We start from the raw sequence: 21,438 nt of genomic DNA, 5'->3' as shown, positions 1-21,438 counted from the left end.
TCAGAAACAGGACACTGAGATGCCATGCTAGAAACCTCTGTGGTTTATACTGTATTGTTTCTGCCTAGATCTATAGCCTTTCTCCAGTGAAATCACATTATTCTCTGAGATTACTGACTCTGTAGAGCTCTTGTTGTTTACTCCAATGTTTCAGTAATATGGTGGTCAGAGGCTGCTGTTTGAAAAACCAAGCATGTATTCAGTCTAAGCAAGCGGTAATACATGCCATGTCATGTTAATAAAAATGTAGTGGATTAAGGATTGTGAGAATTATAACCTATTATCATGTTGTGCTGAAAGAATATTGAACTTAAAGAATAGACACGTGTTCTCCAACAGTCAAGTCTATTGGAAACTGTCCCAATTCACTGGACTCTAACTCTTGCTATTGATTGCAAATGTTTGAAGTCATATGTAGCAGTAATATTATATGTCAGTGCTATAGAGAGGCAAATAAGGTAAACATTAGATAAAATAAATAACCTTGCTCACATACTTCCTTACGCATAGAATGCACATTTCAGTATATTAATATCTAAGCAATCAACTAAATTACATTGAAATTGTTATTACAATGTTTTGGTATTTGGGTAACTGGTTTGGATACTCCAAATGTTCCCAAAATCCTTTGCGCAGAGAAAGAAACATTCCATTGCTTGAATTGTTTGTAATCTGTAAATACTAGTGCTAATCAAATTAGGACAATTGTAAGATTGATATCACAAGCAGAAATTTGATCAATTTAGGTGAAAAATCAGGTTGAGATTTGTCTGTACATTATTGCCTCTAAATTATTGTCTCTGAATTAGTGTTAAAATACTACTAAGATATATTTTACACTTTTTGTTTTCATTTTTGTGTTCTATTGCCTGCAGTATAATAAGTGGCTGTTTTTTTCTAACTGTAGGACACCATTTTCTTTCTTGGCTTGCTTTGCTTTTCCCCAACAGCTATACTGCAGAATTCTATTTATACAGACCTGAATTACAGATAAACCACAACAGGACTGTACAATGCCTTAACCATTCTAGCAAGAGCCCAGGACTTAATATGAGAGGATAATTCAGTTGCACTCACTACTAAGCCTGTGGACTTTTTCCTCTGCAGATACCATCATTAACCTGCCAAACTATAAATTGTCTTCTGAGCTTTGAACTATAGCATCCCAGGGAGAAAATATTCTCACTAAGAAACATTTGATATGCCTAGACAAGAGTCCAGGTTGCCTGCAATGAAAGGGGTTTACTACATTTTGGTCTTAAACCACATAAATAATTCCTCTCAATGTCCAAATATATATAATGCTGGAAATCTTTATATAGTAAGGAACATTATATAATAGAAATATTTTATTTTTATAATAAAATCATCACAGGGATAAGACACTGGAATATGTAACTAACTGAATTGATATTAGAAGATAAGGTAGATAAGTTAGCATAGAGATCATCATAGCTAATAGAGCAGCCTTCAGCACTGGTACCTACCCCATAGACGGCTATTTTTGTCACACAAATAAGGTCGTTAGATGCTGCTGTTCTGGAATCAGCTTAGGCTTGTATTTTGAAAATTGTGTGACTTATTTGAATGCATTCTTAAAGAGTTATTTTATGTCTGTCAATACTGTATATGTGAAAGATGGAACATACTGTTTACTTCATGAAAATTATTCTGCATGCTTTAAGGGGTTTTTCTATCAATATGTACATTATATTATAACAAACTCTTGCATAATGCAAAACATCCAGAGACCTGTGCTGTATATTGAACAGGAAGTTTCAGTCATTTTGGATACTACTTATTCCCAAGTACTAACATAAATCTTAAATATTCATGTATAGTATGTATGAATTTTAACCTTTTGAGTATATAATTTATTATGTGTATTGTATTAGACTTGTGTTAGTCAACTGTTGACATATGTAGTTGTAAATACTATTTTGTATGCAGGTTGTTAAAATGTATTTATAGTTGCTTTAATAAAAATAATGATGCTACCATGGTTCATACTACAGTATATAGAGTATTGTGCTCGGAGAAACTGCTGCTGTTGATTCCTCGGATGATTTTCATTTGAAAAGAATTATGCATTGCTGCAATTGTACAAGGTGGTCTGGTCAAAAATTATATGAGTTGTTCTGTTACCTGTACACAATTGCACATTGAACAGGTATCGGCACAGGTAGCACATAATTAAAGTATGTTTAAGTTTACTATGTCTTATAGCTGTATAATTTCTTCTGTATTCATCATTTAACATTCCAGGATGCCATTATGAAGGTAGCCGTTTTCTGAACAGGTATGAATGAGTATTAATGAGACTGTAAAAGCAGCTCTTTTATTGGCGGAACATATTCTGTGTGCTCCTGTGCAATATCCTGTTACATCAAGCTGTCTTCTTTAGGGGCATAAGGGGAGAATCAATTCAGTGCAGGGGTATTATTACAGTACCTAAAACATAGTTGGTATTTGCTTACACTTGTATGAATCTGACAATATTTTAGATGCCGAACATCCAGCGGAGTCTCATAATGCGAGGTTCCGAAGGGACTGCGCCTGGAATTTAATCTCTCCTCCCCTTAACTCTGATCACATGAGTTCAGTCGCATGAACTAATGTTCACATCAACAGCTAATTTAAATAGCGTGTAATAGTTGTGCTATGAAGAAGGGGGAAATACAGCTTTAGACCTTGTACACAAGTGTTAAAATAAAGCACTTAGTGTGTCTAATGCACATCAACAAACTAGTAAATGGTCTCTATTGCTTGGGCTCCCAAATGCAGTAAGTAAATGCCCCTGTACACCTGACAAGCATTTGTTTCATTTCATGTTGCATCACATCAATTCCAACATTGCCTGCAGTGTGCGCCATTGTTAAATTTCTGTCAAATATTATAGAGTTCTATGGTACTGTTTCTTTATCCCTTATGATAGCACTAAAGTACATCATGCTGTATCACAGCTTAAAAATCTTTAATGAATGTCTCAAATATCCCCTTAAGCAAAGTAAAATTGCCTACGCTTCAATGACCATTGTTTATCAATGCCGTGTGTACGTATTCCTTATAAATGATTTTTCGCAACAATGTTGTGTGCTAATAACTTTACATTATAATTAGGTATCTACTCATGTTTCACTAGTAATGGTAGCGTTTTCAAAATTGAATCATAAGTTTAATCTATTGATGTGAATGTTCTATACAACCACTGTAATTGTCAAAAACAATTCTAATAAAATAAGCTTAAAAATGAATCATCAGCTTAATAAATAGTATGTGCACAGTTGTCTTCATACAGAAACGGTGAGTCAAAGGGTGCGGAGAAAAATTATTTCAGTGATGACCCATAATTCCAAATCAGGGAGCTGTAACATAGTCCTCCATAAAAAGCCAATTGCTATGGGAGGCAAAAGCTTGTATTTTCCATTGGAGACTGGCAGGAGAAAAGGGAGAAAACATACCTGTGAGGTAAGCAAGGACAAGATAGAGGCAGGAGAGACATTTAAACAACTATTTTGAATATGTAGAAAATTACCCAGAATTACCGATGATCATATATAAAGGAAACAGAGTTTGCAACTGATTAATTAGCTCAGAACTCAGTCACTAGTAATGGTAGTCTCAAACAGCTATGGTAATTAAAAATATTTAGAGTCACTGGGTGCCTGTAGTATCTCCAACAGTATAAGGACAGTTCTGATAGTAGACAATAGTACTCACAGATACAATCTGTGCAATGGGAAATGCAGTATATCCATTCCTGATCACATGAAGGCATAAAATGTTTACGCACAACTGAAATTAGCCCAGAGCCCCTCGGTGCAGTATCAGCAGAGGCAGTGTGATGTAGAAAGATTTATTTCCTAGCTAGCATACAATTGTTTCATATGATCCGTTCTATAATCAAGCTGCAGTATTCACAGATTAATTCAAAGTAAGCTGGATGCCAAAAACTTGGAGTACTAGTTGTGGTTGGTACAGAGCCATTGTTGAAGTAGAAACCAGTAAATGAAGAATCCCAGAGAGCAGGCTGTTCAGGAGTCCAAACTACTATCACTGACAAGATTCCATAGAACAGGACGGGGTTTTAAACTCCAAATGTCCAGTCAGGTCAGTAGAGAAATACACCCTAAGGCTCTTTAATCCTGTGACTCTCCAGGTGTTGTGAAACTACAAGTTCCAGCATGCCCTGCTAGCTATTGGCGGTCTAACTACTGGCAAAGCATACCAAGGCTTGTAGCTCCACAACATCAGGAGAGCCAGGGGTTGGCCAGACCTGCCCTAAATTAATGAGACAGGTGTGCAATGACTCATGCTCACCACAGCTGAAAAGGTAATGACAACATATAGCCAGTGATTCATGTTCACCAGAGTTAGAGGCAGTCCTGATATTCTAACAATACTTTTATTTAATATGCAGTGCCTCAAAAGGTTATTGCAATCAATGCAGACTCTGAGTACTAAATTGCATATAAATAGTATTACATTGTATCCTACAGCAGTTTAACTTGCTGAAAAGTATGATTCTTGTGACCCACATTTGATTGAATATAGTTAAGTAACAGAACTATAAAAAGAACTGTCAAATAAGACTTTTAAAAAAACAAAAACAAAGAAAACCCACTTGAAATAAGCAAGTTTGGTTTATGAAGAATCGCTGTTTTAGCTTTTTCTTGCAGTATATGGTCAAATCAGCTTTTTGCACCAATTTAAGGAAAAATTTGCAAATACCCAATGGAGTCATAAACATTTATTGAGGTCATAAAAATACTGTATTGAAATGTGTGTTTGAAAACCATAATATACATTAATTCACTATTTTTTTTAAGAGAATTAATAAGAACTTTTATGAGGGTTTGGTTTTATGTACCCATAAGCTATTCTTTCTTTCCATGCCTGACATTATTTGATTCTTGGCATTTACCATTTATAAAATAAATATTTATTACTATATTTAACCTTTATTGTTGACATCTTTCACATTATGCATCTGTGGTATATTTGCAAAAGGCATGCTGTCTGTCTGTAAACATACTGAGGAGTGCATGGTTTGGCTTAGATCATTGGGAGAGCAGGTATTATGCAAATAATGTGTATTGTGGTGCTTAGGTAGAGTTAGGATGACATTCATCAATACGACAAGTACTGTGTGTTTATTTTTATAAGAACATTAGCTGCTACAGTGTATGCATGTTTGCATATTTATAATATAGATTTTTTATATATATATATATATATATATATATATATATATATATATATATATATACACAGCATGTGTGTATAATTTTTTATGTAAAAGAGTAACATAACGGGGACTTTTACAGTGCATTAAAAAAACAATGTTTGGCAGCTCAAAAAGTTTAACTATTAATGTGTGTGGAAGATGAACTCAACACATATCATCAAAGACAGCCAAAAAAGAAAAATATGAATTAGTTCTTTAGCTGCTAAACACATCAAACAATCCTACAATACTACCAAGTTACTGCACAGCTTGAATTGTTAGGCCAAGACACTTACGCGTTTCATCACTAGGACTTTGTCAGAGGGCATTCCCAACACCTAACACATACATTTTTTATAGTGTATATATACACACACAATTAATAAACAATATTCCAAAGACACATTGATTTGGTAAAAATAAACATAAAGGGAATTTTTATCTAAGCAATACACTTATTACACAATAAAGGGAACTTATTTTCACATTAGTTGGCAGAGAACAGATTCAAATCTGTTTGCTGAATCTATGGAAGTGACCATGTTAACACAGGGCTGTTAATTAAAATCTATCACATAATGCATATACTAGATCTTTCTCTCTGATTTCCTTGTTCATCTTGGCATCCTCTTCGCACTGTCAGCAATGGTCCGCAGCAGCTCTGCCGCTGTTACGCCAGAACCAGTGGCTGTGTTGAAAGTATGTGTATTACTACCATTGGTAGTCGTCCTGTATCGTAGATAGTAAGAAACTCGATTCAAGAATGTTGGCTTCTTGTTTGTATGAAATACTTTATAAATCACATGACATAATAGAAGGGAGGGTACATCCGGTGCTGAACACACATGCCAGGGAATAGCTTAGGTTTAAAAATATGATGTTGAAAAATTACATGAATATATCATTTACATTTAAGTTGCTCCATAGAAACTAATCAATTATTTATATATTTGCATCCTTACATATTTCAGATCACTTTATATTATGCTGTGTAAGAGCTAAAACTCTGAAGTCCTTTTTATCACCAAGTTGTTCAGCTGTAAAGACCCCAACTGAATGCGATACCATCAATTTGCCCCTTCCTCACACTTGTCAGCTTACCTCCTCTCTCTCATCTCCTAGAGGGGAGAATGCGAATGTTGGTATATGCCAAATAGTGATTTTTAATATTGTTGGAGAGTACCACAATAATCTATTATAAAATAGTCTGGGTAGGTGTATAATAATATGCTGTTTATGGAGATAAATGGCAATATGTAATTATATGCAAACATATTCAGTCAGACTTCTACCCCTTTGTACAGCATACCACCAGATATATACATGTTACTTTCACACGACCTTCACTTTTGGCTTAACGTCTGTGGATGTGGTATAAAGAGGGAACACTGTACTACATGACCTTAGCTGTAGTTCTAGATATGTCTGATGTTATTTTTACACATTTTGTTTGATTTAGGGTCTGCAGAGAATCTGGAAAAGACAATGAAACAAATGGAACGACAGCTTCAGCAGCTTGAGAAGGATTTGGAGACCTTTCCCCCTCCTGACGATATACATGACATGTTTGTGACAAAGATGTCCATATCCTTTTGACAACAGCACAACTTATGTTGGGCTGGTTGAATAGGCTGAAGATTTACTTAACATTTTAAATCTGTTCCAGTAACCTCTGTGTATTTTTCAGCTTTAATGCTTTAAAAGCTATAAACACTGTGGCACCAAAAAGGCTGCATGCTGTGAGTAAAAGGTTTCATCAAAAGCAGAGGCTACAGTTTCTGACGGAATAAAAATGCATTGTGTAAGATGCACTTTTTGTTGGATGTTATATACTGTATGCCCTACTCGGACACTATGGTGTCTATTGATTTTATCACATGCATGTTTTGTGGGATTTGAGCATTACGGTACTGTTTCAATTGCAAGATATTCTTATCGGCAATGTTTATAGCTTTAATCTACTGATATTTGCATCAGGGTAAAAAATAAACAAAAAGTTGTTGAATAATATGAAAGGAAAAGTTTACAACAGTTGAAAATATATTGCCCCTCTCAAATGTCAGAGCACAAGGCATTCTCCAAAGCAGACTTTTAGGAGAGCTTTATATCATTCTCTGAAGGCACAACTAATCCCAAAGAGATCCCACCTAGTGGACATGATTGGATGCTTTTCACTTGTACTAAATTTCAAAACTGCAGATACAACACATTTCAAATGTGCTGTTCTCCTAATTTTAGCAACAGAAGAATTCCAACATCTATAGCCTATTCTAAAGTACACAACCGTTACAAAGATGCTTTTCCACATTCAAGTCCAAGAGGGGAATTCAATTGGCCGCATTAGTGTTAAAAGTAACGCGGTCTGCGCACTATTACCGTTACTACGGTAATTACCGTTATTACGGTAGTTGTAACGCTGACTTTTTGTTCTCAGCTCCCTGAGCTGCAAGCAGAAAGCCGGGTTAAAACTACTGTAATAACGGTAATAGTTTTAGCGCGGCGGTACTTCGGGGGGAATTGAATTCCCCCCAAGACCTGTGTTTAATGCTGTGACAGCTTTGTGGCATCAAGTTTTGTATACCACTTAGCTGAAAACACGCTTGTACTTTTTCTCTTTGCTTTTCTTATTGTATTTGTATGCAGAAACATGTTGGGAGTAACTGCTATTCTGCTCTATTAATGACATCATATCAACACACATCTGTATATACAAAGTTTTATAGTATGACTTATACATTCAGCAGTTCAGTACAGCTAGCGTGCTTGGCTTTTTCACCAATAATTGCGTAATATGATTACTGTCTTTTAGAGTGCTGTGTTCTAGACTCTTTTTTGTCATTCCTTAGCAGTCACATGAGCTATGACACCTTTGGTGTTGTGTACTAGATTGCATAGAGTATATGCTTAACCAAAAGAGACGTAGAAAACATAATAGAAAGAAAGATAAAAGGAAAAGAATAAATAAAATAAGAATATAAGAAAGGCATTAAGGAGAAAAAAAATTAGTAAGGAGTTATCTGTGTATGCATGTGTGTGTATATATAAATAATGTCACGCCCAATGTAATCAATGTTCTGAAAAAATGACCTTAGTGTAGAACAGGATTGGTAGTAGCATGTCCCAGCACTAAATGCTTCTAAATGTTGAAGTGTAACAAATTTTTGTATTGACCCATTGTTTCATATTTTCTTCTGTAGCTAGGTGCAGCATTGTGCACATATTGACTGTGCTTAGCAGCCATGTATTCTAAACATCTATTCTACTGAATAGAAGAAAAAGGCTGCAAGATTCAGAACGCCGTCTTGTTGGCATTTTGACATCTTTGTTTCCCTGTGTCGGATAATGTTGATAGTAGGTGGAGCAGAGGAGTCAATAGAATGTGTGTGTGTGTGTATATATATATATATATATATATATATATATATATATATATATATATATATATATATATGGGTAATAAAGCAGAACAGATAGGTATAAACAATAAAGCATTTTATTACAGGAAAATAGGCAAATCAAGGTTTTTTGTCATTTATTTCAATATTTCTGAAAGCTAAAATTAATTTGAGTGTTCTTTGAGCACCAACATATTAATTAACATTGCCTTAACATCAAAATGTTTTGCATGTAGGGTAATTTATATGGGTTTAGATGAGACACCCAGCATAAGAAAAATACATTGTCCTAGCACTACTTCTAAAACATTGTTTATAGCATTTGAAATATTTTTTTTAAATGTTTTGAAAAGAGCACAGAGAAACAACCGGATCCCACTGAAACTATGCACAACGTTACTGGAGTTAGCTGGGAGTTGTATTGAGCTCATTAAAGGACCCATATGGTATTGTACCCTTTGTTATTTAAATTCACTAAACAACTTAAATAGACATCTTCTTGTAATAACGGTAAGGTGTATTTAATTACGCAAATTAGTTCAGTTGGCTATAATATTAACATGTTGCACAGTATGTAGTAATACAAAACACATGAACTTAACAATATTTTAAATAAATGAGCATTTATATTATATGTATACACTCAAAGCCCTGTGCACTACTTATCCTAAAAGGCACTGTATCTGTGAATTCTTTTTCCTTTTATTTAGCCTTACAGAAATCAGTATAATATTCCTATTATTTACACTCTTTTGACAGTATCTTAGTACTGTGCTACCTTTTTTCCACTAACACTTGAAGTTTCCGTTCTCTGCTACTGTATGACGCATCCCTACAGACTGACAATAACTTAGAAGCTGAAGACCTGCGTATATCTTGTGTTAATGCCATATGATCTTACTAATTAGGGAAGCACACATTGAGGCAAACAGATTTTCCAGCAAATTAATAAGAAAAGTATGTTTGATATAAAGGTTAGATAATCCAACACAGCATGGAGAAGCCCGGATCTGTCTGTAAATTTAATCCTAAAAGAGGAGAAGCTGAATGATTTTCTCTTAAAAGACAGACAGCTCACAAAAACAGCCAGCAGGATATCCGGAAGAGGAAAGATGGCTTTTGTGTGAAATGCTTTATCAAAAAGTGGAATATTGTTTAATGGTCAATTTAACTTTTATGTTCTGCAGAAAAATATCACAGAAGAAGAACTGTAATTAGAATCCATAATTTTCCGCGATCATCTCCTTTCTGTGTACTCCTTAATTGACAATTGTGCAGTATAACTTTGTAAGTTCATGTTTAATTTCTTTATTTAAGGTCAAATAAATGTAATTTGTCACCAAGCTTTGCTTTGCATTAATTAAGAAAATGCCAGGTAACCTAGAATAAAATATCCACTAAAGTTGATCCTTTTAAAGTAAAACCAAATGAAAATTCAAAGAGCATTCACATTTTAAATATACACCAACTACATAAACCCATTCACCCTTAATGACTAAGTTTTAGAAGACGTTAGATTTCCAGTAGGTCTCCTGGATTTTTTTGAATGACTGAGACCTGAGTTTTATGACATGCAGATTGGGATAAGCAATGTCCTGGAACAGAGTATTGAGTGAATATGTGCGGCAGGATGGGTTCAGCACTGTATATAAATTATGAGGTATGTGTTAGGGATTATAAATATGTTGTACGATGTTTTGCTGGTTCATGAGACCACATCTACTCAAAGATCTTAACAGTTTAGAGAAAATTTTAAAAAGCGCCAACTGAGGTGCGTATTGGATTGTGTGTTCACATCGAGTCTGTGACAGTCGGTGATGGAATTTGATAAAATGGGATTCAGCTTCACCATATAACATACTGGACAGTCCACAGCACTAAATCTGTATTTTTCAGCTGGTAGTGGATTTTGTTTTGTTTTACACTTTTTGCTGGAGGAATAAACCAATTGACCTGGGATTCATAATTCTGACCAAGATTGCTGGCTTCTAAGAGAGCTGTCTTGTCTTTACTCAGTGTGATACCTCTGTTACAGAGAATATCTCTTATCTAGTGGTAAGAACTTATATTCAGGAATGCATTCTGGTGCAGGGTAACATAGTGGCTCAGTGGTTAGCATAATGGCTCAGTGGTTAGCCTTACTGCCTTCTGGTACCCCCATGTTTGGAGGTTTCCTCAGGTTGCTCTAGCATGCTGGTAGGTTAATTTGCTGCAGACAGAAAGTTGCCCTATTGATGTTTGTGGAACTAAATTTAGAGACTAATCCGCATGTAGCAGGGACTGATGTGAATAATTCATCAGTCTCTGTACATCACTCTATAATATGGTGGTGCTATAAATAAACAGTTATAATAAGGTTCAGTAGCATTATGGATTTCAGTGATGAAATATTTTTACTTTATCTATTGTTCATAAATAGTCCTTTGCAATGAAGAAAGACTGAGTGAGGGAGAACTAGTGGCCATCCATAGTTCTTTTGTGGCTTCCTGCACTAATAACTGGAAGGAAACAGTTAGCCAGTTGATGATTGATGACAAAAAAAAATGTTATAGAAAATGATGTTTTTGTTAGAAGAGGACATGTTTGGTGGTCGGCCAGTCCTGGGGCAAGCGCTGGGCTCAGCTTGTGCTGTGGTTATTTTAGTTGTGTGTATACTTTGTTGGCTGCCTGCTATTCATAAGTTATTCTGCATTCCTTCCCATATCCGCTTGTAAGTGAGATGGAGTGCTGCTGCGCCTATCCTCATTCCAGAACAAACATTAACATCCACAATTTACAGCAGCGTTCTCATTTCCCCTATTCCAAACCTTTCATGTGTGTTGCACTGACTAGGCTATGGTAACAATATATAATATCACATAATCAGTGCAAAACAGCTTTGACAGTAGTTCAGCATTACCAAGCGCTAAATGTTAAATTAAATTAGGGAGCTCCCACATTTTCAGAGAACTGAGAAAAATTAAGGGTTTTTTTTAGTTTTTGTTTTATATATAATTGATTTCCTTTACATAGATGGTTGAGGCTTAATTGATTATTCTATGTAAAGTACCTATCACTAACTGTTGAAAAATGTGTTTACTCACATACTGCTGTGCTCATCAGCACCCCCTGCAGCAGCCAGTCCTGGGTGTGCTCCTATTCTGCTTGCGCACACACCTGCTTCTCTATTTTTTTTTTTTTTTAGTATAGTATAATAATTACCAGTTTTTAGGTGGCCCAAATGCTCCAGATTCAAATGTTTGCTTAGTGCTCAGAACTGTGCCTGAGCAACAGGTTACACTTGCTCATTTGTGTAGTCTGGCCTCCTGTTTCTGACCATTTCATTGTAACTCTGACAATGATCTTTTATTTCTGCCCTAACTGTTATTCTGTTTCCCATTACGTTTGTCTCTCATCTTAGTATCTGTTCCCCTTCTTGTCATTTGCTGCCTAGCGGAGCAGGCCAGGGGGATTTGACCTGTGGGGGGTCAGTACACCTTGGTGAAGACACAAAACTACTCAATGTTATGTATATTATACAATATTGTTTGTATGTCTTCTATTAGCTAGAGTTGTGCTATGTACTGTGTGGTGAGACCTTATGCAGGATCGTAACAACTACTACATTTTCTGTGCATGATATGGCAAGGTGGAGACTTAGTGTTTCAACAGTGAGAAGAGGGGGCTCACCTGAGCTGCCTACTAAGATCCTGCATAATTATACAGATACATCTAAGATCATAGAAGTAGTTATTAAAAGCTTTCTTTTTTTTTCAGTGCTGCTTAGTAACATAGCATGTAGTGGCTGCTTACCTAATATTAGGATGTGCAGTTGTTCTCCCCATGGCTTATTTCACGGGCACTCGCCCCAGGCTTTTTTTATTAAGTGTAAATAAAAGAAAAATGTTATCCGGCACTCAAACAAACAATATATATATATATATAAATCACTGTGTCAGCATATACATAGAGGAGAATTTTGTGCACAATATAGCTATATTGGGGTTACGCTCACCGGCCAATGTCGAGGCATCTCCTGTAGGTCCCTAAGCTAATGATACAAATTTATATTCAGGGTGTCTCATTTAGAACCTTCCCCTGAACCTACATCTTATAAAGCCTGCAGCACCTGAAGGGAGTGGTCAACTCCCAGAAAAACAAACTAGAAAATAATGAAAGAGACAAAGGCACGCTTCTTTAAATGAATGAAATGTGTGCAAGTGAATAAAATCATTTGAGATGGCAGCAAAGGATAAATAAGAGCAATGTGCAAGTGCAAATAAAAGAAAAATGTCCGGCGCTCAGTGCCAGACAACATTTTATTTAGTGCCTGTTCGAATGACGAACTTCCGCTCTGTGCCTGTGTTGTTGTAATCCCTCCCAATCTGTCATTGTGACATTATTGGATACAGGGCATGTATTTGCCGGTATACTTATGTGCAGAGAGTGTAAAGACATGCACTGCATGTTAGCTTGCAGCATATTGTATTCAGAACTCCTGTGTTGTCCAGCACACTTCCAGCCATCCAACATGTCCTATTATAATAGGCACTATCTGAGCACTGCAACCAGCAGTGTGTTTTAGACCACTGACCACCAGTCTGACCAGTATTGGCTGTCAGACCAGGTAGACAGAGATTCAGCAGCCAGGCAAAACAAAACAATTTATAATAAAATACAATTTGTGTGTCCAGCCAGCAAGTCTTTATAAATAATTTAAGTGTGTCCAGTTAGCAAGCAGTTACCCATAATTGTCAAGGAATAGAAATAACCAGAAAACAACACACTTAAGTTTCTTTAAGGAAATTGAAAGTAGGGAAACATCAACAGAGCCAGAGATTTTCGATAGTGACCTTGCGGCCGGCTGGTCCATATTGTGAAACAGTATGTTTTAAATGAAAAATTAACCTCTAAACACCATTATCATGCATATACAGTGACTGGTTTAAAACATGTAATAAGTGTATAAAATATGGAAAGTAAGTGACTTGGCTGACTATACCATGCAAGAGATTTCAAAAGGAAAATTTTAGTTGACTATTAAAGTAAGTTATACAGTGATTCATGTTCAGATATAATTAAAAAATGTGTACTTGAAGAAAGTGGGTTGGGACAAATTGACAGACCAATTTCTGTTTAGTTTACCTTGCAGAGGAATGTTTAAGATTTATGTATTGGTTGGAAAAATACGAACTACCATCCGCTACATTGTGCAAAAAATAGTTTGAGCATTGCACGGCTATGGGTTGTACATGCTTAAAGTATCTTGATATTGGAAAGAATGCACAGTGCTCTTCGGAAAGAATAATGCAGGAATTGCTTTAGTTTTTATCTTCAGAAAGTTGACGTGATATAATAAAATATCTGCATTTGGCAGATTATTTCAATGTTCTATGTAATGAAGCGACAGCTTGATTATAGCAATTAAATATGTTAATGTAAGAATTAAGATATTAGTTATAGTTTCACCTTTGACATCAATAATTAAATGTTGATATAAAACTAGCGCTAACAAAATAATTGAAACACTTGTAAATATAGGGTTGAAAACATCTAACTTGGTTGGCCTAGGATCTGATGGAGAAGATGCTATGATTGAGAAGCACAAATGACTAACAAACCTACTAAAAGATAAAACAGATGGACTCATGGTCAACTACCATTGTATAAACCACTTGTTGGTAGTTTCCAATCAGCTGCTTAGACGCCTTGTTTAATAAAGTGTAACTATATCTTACGACAACTTATCATGAACACGCTCCCAGCTGCCGTGACTTTGAGATGTTTACTGTATGAGGTCACACACGATTCCAGCCCGCAGTGTCTCTCTACCTATCACACAGGTTGTAGACCTACTGAATCGCCCATACACAGCGCTCTCACACCCCTATACACTTCAGGATTTTATACTTTAATAGCTCAATTTATCAATGGATTGATTTGATATAACATATTTACACTGCAGTTATTATTTATCCCTTATTCCCCACAATTATGTGAAGGGTTAACCCTTATACATAACTAAGTTCTCTGTTCATTTCACAACTGTTAATGGTTTAACTGAAACCCAAAATGTATGAACAGTCGTGGGATTAAACTTAAAATAACTAGAGACACTAGGATGCTGTCTCTTGACTCTGCTATACAGTCTTTAAGAAAATCCTTGGTGTGCTCAAAAGAGAGGCCTCCGAATGAAATGACGTCACAGCTGAAGGTTTAAGCAAATATATGATAAAATACAATTTTGTAGCTTCACATATCATGTTTTCAGATGAGCTACTTCATCTGGCTAAATTGGCTAAAGCTTGGCAAAGGCAAGATGTTAGTTTGACAGAAACAGACCCAATCTTTTAAGCCACAAAACTATGTATTATGGAATTATAAGACAATACTAAGTTGGTTCTTCCCAATCATTAAAGGTTTTCCTAACAGCATTTTAAAGTGGAATTGTACATTTTAGAACATAGACGCTATTAAGTCAGAAAATATTTGTCCATTGTTATAAATAATACATTTAACAGTAAAGAACAATTTCTAAAAGAAATTAACTTAAAATTTCTGAATTAAATAAAATGCCAGTCTAAAATATCAAAGGCCAAAAAAGGATTTGCTAATATTTTAAAATTACATAATTTATTGTTTCACCTAAAGCCAAATGTCAAATACAACTTATTGCATGTTGTAAATGAATATGTTAATCTCAAATAATTCATAATTCAGCAATTAATATTTTATTACATTGCTATGAAAAGTACATTAATAGTTTTAAAAGCACATATTTATAGCAATCAGGGTGGCACTTTGATGTATAATTTATAATTAAGCTAGTAGATTTGCTTGCATTGCACTCTATTAATGAGTAGCTTTAAAGACATGTTAACTAATGTTTTTACAAGTCACAATGTGAAGTAAATGTGTAGTTATTTCAACATGGCAATAAATGGTTGCAAATGCAGTAGGTCAGAAATGGAATTAACTTCTTTGAAAATGCACTTTGCAAAGTTTATTTAAAAATAGTTGTTGTTTTTTTTATTAAAATATACAACAAAGTATAATTTGTCGGCATGATTGCAGAATCAGGCTTTTCCTAACTGTTTCTTGGTATGATACTCAAATTCAGGTCTTGAGCATTAACCAATGCTTAAGTAAGGTAGTTATTTTGACTTGCACATCTGTGTTTAATAAGAGTTGAATCTAGATATCACTATGTTATGCCTTTATTGTAGTTTTGTGGTATGAATATTTGTTTTCTATATTTAATAACTACTCTGTGCTTTAGAAACTTTACGATTTATTCAGTGAATAAAAAATACTGCATCATAGAAAAAAAGACTGCAGTTTGCAATGGGCATTTGTTTGGGCCCACAATTCTATATAATCTGAATCTGGTGGAGTAATGGAAGGCTGTCTCAGTTCCCATTTATTCTTGATAGAAAACACACTACTTCAAATAAGACCGTATGTTCTGTCTAAATTTGTCTAATATGAGCCATATGAGATCATAAGATATGCAAGTCCACAGGCTAACACCAGAAACTCCCCACAAGGCCTAATGTATGTTGGGGTAAATTGTTAGTCATTTAGGTTGCTTACACTTCCCTTTCCCAACACTTGTATTTAAAGCTCCATGTTCCAGGTCAGACACCCCATACAACAAATGGTTACTAAGTTGCATCCATTAACTGTACACCAGAAGTAAGATTCTGAGATATAATCTCCTTCCTGGACTTTAACTTTACATCCTTAAAACCTTACGTTTCCAATGAGGATAGTGGCCATGTGTACAGGAACGTGTCCTCGGGTCGAGATCCATTTTTTTGCTTGTAGAATATTGGCATAGCGTTCAAACAAAAGATGTATGCAATATATTCAGTTCACTGTAATAGTGTTTGCTTTAAAAAAGAAGCTTTAGTTCCCTTTACACTGTAACACAAGCATATTTTCAATTGAGACCCTGTATACATAAAATGGTCTGACATACAGAAATGTCACTTATCCCTTCCCAAAATAACATATATTATGTGTGTGTGTATGTATATATATCTGTCTGTGTGTGTATGTATGTGTGTGTGTATATGTATATATATATATATATATGTGTGTGTATTTATGTATGTATACTACGTGTTTGTGTATATACATACTTTCAAAATAGAAGTGTTAATAGTTTATATTTATCATTTGACAAAATCCAAAGTGAATGAACAGGAGCAAAATCTCAACCAAATCAATATTGGGTGTGGCCACCCTTTGCTTTCAAAACAGTGTCAATACTTCTAGGTACACTTGCACACAGTTTTTAAGGAACTTGGCAGAGAGGTTGTTTCAAACATCTTGGAGAGCTAACCTCAGATCTTTTGTGAATGTAGGCTTGCTCAATTCCTTCTCTCTCCATGTTTATTTTTTGCATATTTTTTATTTATTTCAAAAAGTACAATTTCTCATTTCCACTATTTAGTTATGCAGTGTTTTGTACTGGTGCTGATTATTACCCTTTTATTGCTAAATACTACTTTGTGAAAGTCAGGACTCTCATGTTTGTCCCAATTCTTATTTATTTTGCTAAATTATATTTTGCCCAACACAAATCTGAAACATATCTATCATTTCAAAGTATTACAATTTTACTGGATGGCCAGTATACATAAACATGAATCACAGAGAAAATCTGGCAGAGGTCCAATAATCCTACTTTTAAGGCGCTACTCGCACCTATCCCGGGGTCAGCAGGAGAATTTTGAACTTAAAGACTTCCAATGTATAGAGATTTGTCATGTGCTCAATTATTACTGTGGAACAATATCACAGCCAAATACTAACCAGCAATGCTTATTTTGCGCTTCAACATCTGTTGAATGCTGCTTATATTAGATCATTGCTTTAACAGAATTTATTTTTCTGTATAAACCTTAACATGATTTCACAGTTTTGCAATATGTGCAAGAGAACAGTTTAAGAAGCTATCACGAATGTATGAAAATATGGAGAAGCTCTATCGAAGTCTCATAGAGTATTTCGTTCTTGATGCAAAGAAGGTTTCCATAGAGGAATTTTTCACGGACCTGAACAACTTCAGGACAATGTTCATGGTATGTAGCATTTCTTTTTCTTTTATATGTTGTTCTTTTCAAATGAAGACAAAATTGGTTTGTTTATATCTTAAATACTGATCTTTAAATGTATTTGTTAAAGGAAGTGAGGTGTCATATAGCCTGGATATAAATCATACATTTTCTAACAAAACTGACCTATAATGTTTTATGCCTTACTAGCTAAAGTACCCGGTGTTGTCCAGATTTAAATCTTCACGTTATTAAGTTATCAATGAGTTGGATGCAACTGTCAATATTTTAAAAATACTTAGCAGCTAAGATGTCATCCAAATCCATCCAGTGGAAGGTCCAGAACAGGCTCCCTGTGTCAAGTTCTGGCCAGTGTACACCTACGGAAGGTTCGACCAGTGCCTCAACCACTCCATTAGGCATTCTAGGCCAATTGCCACCCCTCTGAAGCTTTTATTCAAATACATTCATTGGATGGCTGAGAACATGCTCCCCGGGGTCAAAGGTCTGGCCAACGTACAGCAACAGAAGTTCCGACCGTATTCCTAACCCTCTTAGATCCTGACAATGATCCAACTGGACCATCTCGCATTGGTTTCATTCCAGTCTGTGCAGAGGTGTCCAAATGCATAACAGGGTAGACAAACTAACAGACCAATGTTTTTTTATATATGATAGCTTGTGATGCAGTATTTTTTGTATGTTAAGCTATTAATTTTTCTCTTCCATCCATCTGGGGGACACTCCTTAACCATGGGGTTGAGTCGGGGGGAGGAGTCTGGCACCCAAAGAGTTAACTTTTGTCAGCTGACAGCATATCACCCCCGCCAATTCCCACAAACCTCAGTTTTGAATTGGGTGCCCTTGGAAGAAGGTTGCACCTGAAGAGCTCCAAGAGAGACAGTGAACAGGGTTCACTGGTTATAGGTTTTTTCCTTTTCTTTTGCATTTTTTTTCTTTTGACAATGGCGAGAGGCTCCGTGCAAACAAAGCTGACTCATGGGAGAAGCGCCTGTCGGGGGGGGGCGCGGCGCTGACAGAGAGGTAAGAAGCGCTTCTCACAGCGGGAAGCAGTCGGCAAGAGACTCTCCCTGCTGATGCAGGACGGGCACTGCCATTAGGCAGAGAGCGCCTTTACTGCTGAGGTTCCCCGGAAGCCAGCTGGAGTATACCAAGTTCCTCCTTCCATGGGGATGGCAGTGAATTCTTGAGGATGGCGCGCTTTGAGTAGCGCTAGCGGGGAACACATTCTAACAGGTTTTCCCCTAATATAAGAGAAAGGGCAAAACGCTGTTAAGGTAAACAACACAGAAGGAGAGCCAGTGGAAGGGGAATGTGTTTGAGGAACAGTCATTTGAAGAGAAGTGCACTGTTGACACATATCTTCCACGCTAAGTATCACTTTGTTTCTTCTGTATATGCATGTGTGTTATACGACTATGAGGTGTTGAGAGAACTGTGTTTAAGGAAAACTATAAAGTTCTCCAAACCTGTCTTATTTAATCAGAAATACTATGATATGTTAAATAACCTAGTCTGTATTTTCTGATAAAGGTTGGGGAAGTGTTTGGGCGTGCCAAACATATTGTCTGTTCCAAATGTAATGCTAAATGGGCCCAGGTGTTCTGTGCTAATTGCAGTCATTATTGAAAAACCTGCTGCAGCCTTTCAGCTTGACTAAAAAAATTATACCTTATAGTCTCTCTATAGAGGAAAAGGAACAGAAATACTATCTTTTGACTGGTTCATAGATAAATATGTACCTGTATTTTGCGGTGTGGTAGCAAAATGTGAGAAAGATAAAGCAACAGGATTTCACCTAAGTAGATTGGGGAAATCACTGTTAGCAGAGACACAGAAGGAGATTCCAGTGGTAGGGGAATGTGTTGAGAAACACCTCTTCCCCTCCCCCGCTGAGTGAGCATGTGGAAGATCCCTTTTTGGGGCCAAGCTTCAAAAGGAGGACAGTTGCAGCAGTCATTTGAAGAGAAGTGCACTGTTGACACATATCTTCCCCGCTGAGTATCACTTTTATTTTCTTCTGTGTGTATGTGTGTGCATGTGTAGACATGTATATTATAAGACAATGATGTGTTGAGAGAACTGTTGTTTATGAGAAAACTATAAAGTTCTCCAAGCCTGTCTTATTTAAATCAGAAATACTATGATATGTTAATATAACCTAATCTGTATTTTTTGATAAATTGGAGAAGTGTTTGTGAATTTTGAAACGTGATTTAGTTTTTCTTATCTTGTGATGGCAGATAAAAGCAAAACAACATGTACCAAACATAATGTCTGTTCAAAATGTAATGTTAAACTAACAAGTGAACGGCTGGATCAGGGGGGGCTCTGTGCAGCTTCACTGTGGCTCCTGTGAAACAGCCTATAGACACCTCCACCATAACGGTAGATCCTCCTGAGTGGGCCGCTGCCTTAACACAGGGAGTTAATACCCTTGTAAATCTGTTATCTAAACCAGTTGAGATCCCAGCTACATCTGTGGTTTCTCAGGGTATAACAGTAGGAATGACAGATGAGTCATTTTCCCCAAGGGTCGGTGTATTTCCCTCCCCAGCCCTCCCGGGGGTATTCCAGATGGGAGAGATGGGTTGGTCAGCGGTGGTTAAAAGCCTGGACCGGCTTACCCATCTACTGGAGAACCCCAGACACAAGCGTAGTGTTAAAAGACGTAGACAAACAGCTAAAGCGCTGTGGTCAGTGTCAGACTCTGAGAGTACCTCAGAGGAGGAGGGGGAATTGTTGGACGATTCAGATATGTCCATTATAGAGTCAGAAGGAAACTCTAGGCACCAGGGTAAGGACGATCTGGTAAGAGCAGTTCGTCAGACCCTGGGGTTTGCTGAAGTAGAGGAGACGAAGTCTTTGGACCGCTCCCTCTTTAAGAAGGCTTCTAAGCAGGTGGTCAGGTTCCCTCCCTCAGTTGAGTTGAGGGATATTGTAGAGGCCTCTTGGAAATATCCAGATAAAAGGTTCTCTATGCCAAGGAAGTTTGGCGTATTGTATCCCCTTCAGGAGGAGGTTATGACCCGTTGGGAACAGGTGGCAAAGGTAGATACACCTGTGGCGAGTTTGGTTCGTCAGACTACACTACCTGTACCCGAGTCGGCGACCTTACAGGACGTGACTGACAAGAAATTAGAATCCCTGCTGAAGTCAATCTTCTCGGCCGCCAGTATTAGCCTCAGGCCAGCATTGTCCTCTACCTGGGTAGCTAGGGCCATGGAAGTCTGGGCAGGGCAGTTAGTATGCCTTGCAGGATTCAGATTTACTGCCTCTGGCCATGCAGCTAAGGGAGGCAGCAGGCTATGTATATGAAGCGGCCCATAATTCGGCCTCCATAGCTTCATCTATTTCAGCTACAGCTGTAGTAGCTAGAAGGGCGTTATGGTTAAGGGCTTGGAATGTGGATTCAGAGTCTAAACGATCATTAGAATCCATCCCGTATACGGGTGGGATGTTATTTGGTCCAGAATTAGACTCTTGGATTTTACAGGCTTCAGGGGGCAAGAAGACGTCCTTGCCTGTAAATACTCCAAGACCTAGGGCTAGGCCTAGATTTAGTTCTTTCAGACAGCCTCCTTATGGGGGCGGGTCTGGCAGAGGCCAGACTACCGATCCAGGGGCCGTGGAATCCAGGAGACAATCCCGTAGGGGAAGGTCATCCCTTGCCCATGTGGCGCGGAGAGCTTCTTCCGCCAAGCTGCCAGATAGACCAGCGGCATGACTACCACCACCTCTGGTTCTAGAGGGT

General features: G+C 36.9%; 1 protein-coding gene across 1 annotated transcript in view; it reads left to right on the top strand.

Annotated features, from left to right (window-relative positions):
- The window catches only part of DIAPH3 (diaphanous related formin 3), a 503,156-nt gene that overhangs the window by 321,115 nt on the left and 160,603 nt on the right, over window positions 1-21,438 (top strand). The window contains exons 23-24 of the mRNA XM_075199796.1: window positions 6,687-6,811; window positions 17,526-17,690. Coding sequence (XP_075055897.1) covers window positions 6,687-6,811; window positions 17,526-17,690 — 290 coding nt within the window. The remainder of the gene's footprint in view (window positions 1-6,686; window positions 6,812-17,525; window positions 17,691-21,438) is intronic.

Source organism: Mixophyes fleayi, chromosome 2 (genome assembly GCF_038048845.1).
Source record: "Mixophyes fleayi isolate aMixFle1 chromosome 2, aMixFle1.hap1, whole genome shotgun sequence".
NCBI classification, from domain to species: domain Eukaryota; kingdom Metazoa; phylum Chordata; class Amphibia; order Anura; family Limnodynastidae; genus Mixophyes; species Mixophyes fleayi.
The sequence above is the reverse complement of the archived record's forward strand: the minus strand, read 5'-3'. Positions and strand labels throughout refer to the sequence as shown.